The 8,091-nt window shown below is 31.9% G+C and overlaps 1 protein-coding gene across 1 annotated transcript; it reads right to left on the bottom strand.

Annotated features, from left to right (window-relative positions):
- Positions 1-1,283: 1,283 nt before the first annotated feature.
- On the bottom strand, positions 1,284-7,413 carry LOC105618567 (importin-4-like). Its single transcript, XM_012200098.1, has 15 exons — positions 7,360-7,413; positions 6,972-7,058; positions 6,782-6,889; positions 6,137-6,289; positions 5,769-5,954; positions 5,096-5,393; positions 4,881-5,029; positions 3,900-4,497; positions 3,564-3,799; positions 3,278-3,492; positions 2,869-3,209; positions 2,613-2,788; positions 2,324-2,535; positions 1,655-1,965; positions 1,284-1,408 (listed from the first exon to the last, which is right to left on the bottom strand). The coding sequence occupies exons 1-15, from the start codon at positions 7,411-7,413 to the stop codon at positions 1,284-1,286; spliced, it is 3,249 nt and encodes a 1,082-aa protein (XP_012055488.1).
- Positions 7,414-8,091: the final 678 nt, after the last annotated feature.

Here is an 8,091-nt window from a genome sequence, read left to right as displayed (position 1 = left end):
TTTTATTTCTCGTCTTCCTCGTTCCACCGATCGTACCTGCTTAAATAACTGTCGCAAAATTACGGCGACATATCAGTAGCGAGAAGTGTTAACTCTTTCACAGTTTCACAATACTTCAAATAATATCAATTCTAAAAACATCATTCGAATAATATCTTTTAAGGAAATGTCACGTAAATTCTATAACAAATTATAAAAATAGAAAAAATATAAAATAAAAAATACATATTTTAAATAAATTTCGGATTTATAACGGAATTTATATAAGTATTTTATGTTGCGCGTATTACATCATCAACAGTTATATTATTTTTTTGCTTTACTTGATAGTAAACAAATAAGATTTAACAGATTATTTTTAGCCGCGATTCATATTTCGACAGAATGAAAACAGAGGAAATGCTATTTTAAGATACGTTTAAAAACATCGCAAGAAAGATTTATAAAAAAGCACATACAACACTTTTATTAGTCACATAATACATTTATTTACGCTATTTTACGTTTTTGATTGCAGACAGAAAGAAATACGAGTTACTTTCTGCTCATTGATAACAATGACTATGTCAGAGGCAGAGTTTTGCTTGTATTTTCATTAAGCAAATTTATATTGCTTCTGCATGTCAACCAAATCTTTTATCTATACGCTCACTAGACTTTATAAATCTACACAGCTCCAATAATTCCGTGAGCGAAAATCTAAAAAAAATCTAACGACGCGAGAGGAAATCACGTGAGATTCCCTAATTATTCCATATAAATCAGAAGTCTATTCTATCAGAAATCTATTCTAGGTTCTTCTAGGTTCTTCTCTCACTAAACTTTTCTTTCCTTTCTCATTTTACTGTACAACGTTTACAACGATTATAGACTGTCTATTCATAGCAAGAAAGTAGAGGAAGAATTGCTCGATGCATGCGTTATAAAGATAACAAATGCTTATTTAATTGTAAGATCATATAAATTATTCACTTATCAAATAAAAGTCACAAACAAATATTTTATAAAGCTGCATATCGTAACGAATAAACAAAAAAGAAAAAAAACCGTATGAGTATTTGTCTATAAAGCTGGTAGAAACAATTATTTAATTGATTGCAGTTATTCTCACCTCGTATCCTATTTAGCCAATAGCATTCGAGTTGCAAAAAAAAAACGGCAAAAAATCTACTTTGAAAAGGTACTTAAAAAAAGCCGTTTCAAGCGTATCAACATGCGAATCAATAAACAACATTTTAGATGTTCAAAAATGATAAAATGACATGCATAACTAATCGTTTACATTAGGAAAATATGCGTTGAATATTTGTGACAACTTCTGGAGGGAGCTCAGTGAAAAGAGCATTCCAATCGTTTACAAAATCTCGTTGAACAGATTTGATAAACTCCATAATGAGATTTTGCGTTTCTGTAAAAAGGAAAAATGTATTGTAATCTTTATCAAGTCGAAAGATACTTAAAAAAAAAACAATTATTTTCATATATTTTTCAAATAAAAATATGTAAAAATAACATACATGCATTATTCTCAAATTACTTGTTACGAAATTTACAAGTTAAAAAAAATAAAAATCATATTTTTAATTTTAAAAAATCTCTTGAAAAATTCTTAAAATTCTCATCAAAATGCTAATTAATTAAATTAAAATCTCACCAATGTCAAGAGCCTTTTCTTCATGTAATATGATAACTGCAACTTTCAACAACGTATGAATGTAAGACTGCAAAAGAGTGACTCCAGCTTGATATAACGTAAGAATACTTTGAAACACGGCTTTATGCTCTAGAAAGTCAGCCTTCAAAGGTAATTGTTCAACGAAAACTGGAAATACTTGTTCAAGTGGCAAATTCGAATAATTTGTGATAATAAGTCGTGCAATTGCCCCAACCACGTTATCACGTGCAGCTGCATCTGTTTCTTTTGCAATAGCACACGATAAAGTTTGAAGAATATTAGGATAATGTCTGTGTAATAATTGTTAAGGAATATCAATAAAAAATTTTTATAATTGTTTTCATGAAAATTTGCGAAGTAACTATAAAAGAATTGCATTTCTTTATAAAATAAAATTATATAAAATTTTTTATATATAATGTATATTTTTAATATCTTAATCATAAAAAAATAATTATGAGAAAATTAAAAATATTTTCCAATATTTTAAAATATCTTTTAATAAATATCTAAAATATCTTTTAATACTAAATTTGTATAGTATTTAATACAACATATTATTGAATGACAAATTATTGTCAAATTTGGAAAGATAATTAATTAATTTGGAATGATAAATACTCAATCATTATAAAAACAAAAGGATACGGATAAACTGCTTCTTTTCCATACAAGGCAAGTTCTCCGATTCCAAAGAAACAATTACTACGAACTTCGCTGCAAGGATCTTGGGCTCCAGTTTGTAGAAAAGTCGGAAGTAATTGTGAAACAAACGCAGCTGTCATGTGTTTAAGCCCGGATAAACATTCAGATATTGTTCCAACAGCAAAGGATCTCTGTGCCTCCGAATTGTCCATTTTCTGAAAGCATTTTGCTAGTTAAAGTTAAAATTAAAATCGAAAATTTTTTAAAAATGCAGTATAAAAATCAATAGTACCAGTCTTTTTAAAAAGAAAGGCAACATGGTTTGAAAATAGAGTGCAAAATCTTCTGCCGAGAGTACTCTTCCCAAATGAGAAAATACAGTCCCCGCGCATTCTATCAGTAATCCGTCTTGCTCTGCTTCGATATCAATACCTTCGATTTCTTCCTGATCTTGACATGCTGTTTTGTCTTCGATAAAAATTATAATTCTGATTTGCATGTTGATTTATTAATATAATAAATATAAATAAAATACGCAACGCAAATACCTTTCATCACATCCATCACACAATTTACTATAGCTTCTTTATGACCTATGCCGGCGATAACATCTGATTTAACCTGTCTTAAAAGTGTTTGATATGCCTCCAAACCACAAATGGCAACCGTCGGCTCTTCGTCTAATCTTATGAGCTCTGACAATTTCGGGATGAACATGGAGAGAGCCTTCAATAGTGCTTTTTTTCCTTCGTCAGTATTGATTTTCGATAAGTTAATGCAAAACTGTAATAGAGCCTCTATACTCGCTTTCCGTATATCTTCTTGAGGATAATTTATCAATTTAAAAATCTCTTCGAAAGATCTTTCGAGGTACGGCATGAACGCTTCTCTGCAACAATATTTTTAAACATAATTAAACCAGTTATTAATTAAAAACTCGAAAAAAGGAAAGCTTACTCTGTGTGTTCCGCAATCTCCTTCAGCGCCATCACGCTTTCTTCTTTCTCTTCCATATAGGCATTTTCAACACTATAACCGTCGATTTCTTCATCATTATCATCTTCGTTATCAGTGCATTCAATGTCTTCTTCTTCATCTTCTCTTTCATTCTCGGTATCGCTGAGATCATCGTAAACTGTAAGAGCGTTAGCTTCATCGTCCTTAAAATGCATCTGTAATGACAATGTCACATTTATATCATTTCCATAAGTTTTTCAACTGTCATAATTTGTACAATAATTACTAAAATTCCATCTGCACTCCGTATACTCATTATCATGTACTCGACGATTTCAGGCAAAGTCACAGCCATCTCTTTCTTCATTATTGTGCTAATAGCGGCGAACAATCCATAAAGAGATTTCCGTAAGTCTGGATCGACCGTATTTCTCAGTAGTTTTATTCCAAGATCGAGTGATGTAGCTGCTAATGGGGCGAAATGTTTCTCACCTATTGATCTGGCTACTACTCCGAGAGTATCTAAAATATTAGAGATATAAAATATAAAAAATATAATTATAGATTATAATGCAGTAACTAATTGTAAAGTAACTAATTGAATAAAGTGATTCTCACTAACCTACTGCTTGAACTTGAAGACACATGTTTTCCTCGCTCGGCTCTGTAGTAAGATAATTATTAAGAATATTTATAATTGTTTCGAAATACGGTAACATATGCTCCTCGCTGGCACAAGCAGCAGCGCCAACTGCGCTCAGAGTAAGCTCCTTCACGTGCGGCGATGTATCCGCGTTTAGGATATCGAATAGTCTCTCCATTAATTTGGGCAAGTACGGTAGGATCCTCTCGTTCAAATTTTCACAAAACATTTCAAGAGCGTAGAACATACGGCCGACTGCATGCGGTTCTTTCTTCTCTTGTTTGATGTACGAGCATATTTGGCCGAGATATTCAAATAATACGGGCAGTAATTCGGATGAGTATTGTGATATCTCCGGTTGCAGATGTTCGGAGTATTGTCCTAAAGCATAAAGCGCGGCATTGCGCACAACAGGCGAAGGATAGGAGATTCCTTCGCAGATACATCGCAGAAAGAATTCAAGATAGTTTGAACGAATATATTCAGCGCAACCTTCTGCTAAGACAGCTATGACCACGTACGACGTCTTCTTCACGTAATCATCTGTGCTTCGAAGTCCAGGTTCGATATGTCGCAACTACGAAATTAATATTTCTTCACTTTAATATAGTTTTCATAAATTTGATAGAGAGAATAAGATCGAAGATCGAAGCAAAATAATCAACAATTTGTGGAGATAAAAACGCATTCATAAATTCATAAATTGTAATATCAATCAATCTCAATAGAAATGAAATGTCAAAGTGTTATACGATATAATTAATACGATATAATATTTCTACAATAGAAATTTTCTGTCACAATAATTTTATTTCTAACACTATGAAATAAGAAATTCAAGATGTAAAACTGTATTACAAAAAAAGCAGATTATATAATTAAATTATAATCAAATTGTATATAATAATATATATTATAATCAATAAATCTGATGTAATAAAAAAAAATTCTGAAGCTTACCAAATGTGGAATTAACTTTTCCGGCGGCAAGTGCATCGCGAGCAAGTCTAAAGTTTGAGTAGCGCTTGTTAAAACAGTATTTTCATTATCTGTATTTGAACAATCATCGTCTTCCTCTGGCTTACTCATCATAACTGCGAATAACATATCTGCAAATCTTGAGATTATTGAGTCGTCCTGCTAACATGGGTTAATTACTGAAATAGATCGCTCACCGACAATAGGTTCCACTAATTTGTGCTTTACGAGAGCCTTTTTCTTTAATCTTGCTAACCAGCCGATAAAACTGATCACCCTAACTTTCAGGAGTTCGTCTGTAGATTTATTAGCAATGATCGTAAGGCACATATGGACAAGAGATTTTACATGGGGTGTTATTACAACAATCATATTCTCGCATAATTCATCCAATAATTCAAAACTTTGGATAGCAAAATTATTGTGTTCAGTTTCGGTAAAAGCCTGAATTGTAGTCATTATTAGCGGCATCATTGTAGCATAAGTATGTAGTGCCTGAAATGATATATTTGTCAACAACGATATTTTACAATAATCAACTTTGGGGTGACGAGTGGCTACGTATAGGAGCGACTGACTCGTAATCGGCAGGTCCCGAGTTCGATCCCGACCTTCACCCCATATATCCAGTTTACAAGAGGTTTCCTGAGAGATTTACCTCAGTTTTTATAAGAGAGGTAATTCAAGAGTTAAAAAAAGTTTTAAATAAAATGCATGAATTAATGATTGTAATCCGTTTCGGGAACGGATATATATTACATATAAATAAACTAATATATAAAACATAAATAACTGTAAACACTGACTAATGTATATATAAATACAATAAGATTATAAAAGTTTGACAAAAACACCGCGTAAGATACTAACCGTTTCGTCGTGTTTAGCTACAGGAATAAGATGTCGCAATGTTTCCAAAATATAAAAAGCGGCAGGGTTTCCTAAACTCTGAAGACTGCTCAACGTTTGAGCGAGAAGCATCACTAGAGATCTGGCATGCGAGGTATAGGCATCCGGAGTAACGTCTGTCATAATTGATAAAGTATAAAGGCCTAGCTAAAATCAAATATTTCGCATAATAAAATAATGGACAGATTCTTGAATATCTTCTTTAAATAAATCTCAAAATTAAATGAAACCTTTCTTGGTTGCATATGACTTAATTGATATTAAACATGTATTTAATATCACTTTGAAAAAAAAAGTTGATATTAAGTTAAGTTTAATTTTTTGCTTACTTCTTTATTCTCCAACCTTTCATTAGTAATTAACTGTTGCACATAATGTATAATTTCTGGCCAACTATTTGTAGGTAATTCATGTTTAACAATGACACCTATTAATTGAGCTATGCTATTTCTAACCAAGTTTGCTGATTCATGTTCTAAAGCCTAAAAAAGATATCATAGATAATGAAATTAAAGTGTATAATCATAAATATTACTTAAACTGTAAAATTTCTATCGTGATATTTGTCTTTTGTTTAAAAAATTATTGACTTCTGTAAACTTCGTTTACACTGTGCATTTAGGCTGCAGCCTATATCTCAAATTCGACCTTCAATTATTTAGGCTCCTTGGTATAAAGTATAGTTGATAGATGATCTATCTTCTCTATGGTCAGGTCTAATTTTTTGATGACGATTAAAAAATAGGTCAGGCCGCAGAATAGATCTCTCGGTGTAAACGTAGCCACTTTCTAGAATCGAACTTTAAAACTTACATTCATTTATTTCTTTGTTTGAGAAGTAATACAACTTTGATAGATTTATCTAAGAACATGTATACCAGGAAATATAAAATGTATAACGGAAATATTGGGTAAACTTAATGATATGAAATTTTATAACTTAAATCATCAAATGTATTATAAAAATTTCTCACCTGTAATATAATTTTCTTAAATTCGGTTCGTACAGGTATGGACAATTTTGTCCAGTATTTTCCTTTAGTGTAACGTCTTCTAAGAATAAGAGTCGCATATTGCCGGACCTAAAACAATTTATTCTCCATTTACATTTCTTGCTCAAAGTATAAAGAGTGAATCGACTTAATTTTACAAGAAATTACAAACCTCTGGATTCGATGATGTTACAATAAGTTGGCATAAAGCTGGCACACTGTCTGGATTCTGAAGTACTTTCTTGAGTTCTTTAGTTGCCTGAAATTAGACATATTGGTACAAAACCGTTTCGAGCAAATTACCGGCTGTTTAATATTGCAACGGATGATAACAATAATAGATAATCAAAACAGAAGAATTAAAAATCACGACATCAAGGTCTGACCAAGAGAATTCTGTGAATCTGTGAGAAGTGTCTTTGCGAGTGTTCAGCGGTGTTATTCCAGTAAAACTGAAAGTGCAGCTAATCAATGGAACGGAAGAAAAACACGTGTTCGCAGTGCTTCAATAGGCTCCGATTTGACAAAGGGAAAACGATGAATATTGAAAATGCACGAACCTCCTGTATCGTGGCACTATCAGACGCGAGCAGGTTTAACAGCAGACGCTCCATTTTTCTTTCTCTCTATTTTTTTTCTTGCTTTAGCCGAAAGATAAAAACTTCACTCCAGAGTATGGACGGAAGGTCGACTCGACTGCTGCCCACCGCCGCCATTCAGGCCTACGAGGGACCTGTTCAGAACATTATGATTCAGACTTGTTGGCGACGTCTATGTGGATACTCCCGTCAGAGGGCTCGTCTTGTCGTCCTTTCTGACAATACTGATCTATTCATTGTCTTTTTTTCCTCTTTTCAAATCGTGGTGATTCCACTGGTCTCAAATGCCGCAAATGGGACACGTGATAATTGACATACAAAGTTCTTCCACTGAAATATAACTTAGCTAAAACCATATCAAAAAACGTGCAACTGTAGCTATCAGTAACTACTTTTAATTTTTTTATTTCATAAGTTTAAATATAATATTTTCTAGAATGTATAATTTTATCTTTGCTAAGATAATATTTCATAATTATTAGTGTACAATAAATTTGTATATCATACTGTCTAATATACATTTAGTATTACCAACGATCGGTTATGTTAATATCTTTTAATAAAACATTTAATCTAAAATCCATAAGATTAATTTTTCTTGATATGGGTCAATGATTTCCTTAATATTATTGTATGATTCTATTTTGCTTTCTAATATTTTTTTCGTTTTATATATTCATCAAATTTTGTAAT

This window comes from Atta cephalotes (assembly GCF_000143395.1).
Source record: "Atta cephalotes unplaced genomic scaffold scaffold00017, whole genome shotgun sequence".
NCBI lineage: Eukaryota > Metazoa > Arthropoda > Insecta > Hymenoptera > Formicidae > Atta > Atta cephalotes.
The sequence above is the reverse complement of the archived record's forward strand: the minus strand, read 5'-3'. Positions and strand labels throughout refer to the sequence as shown.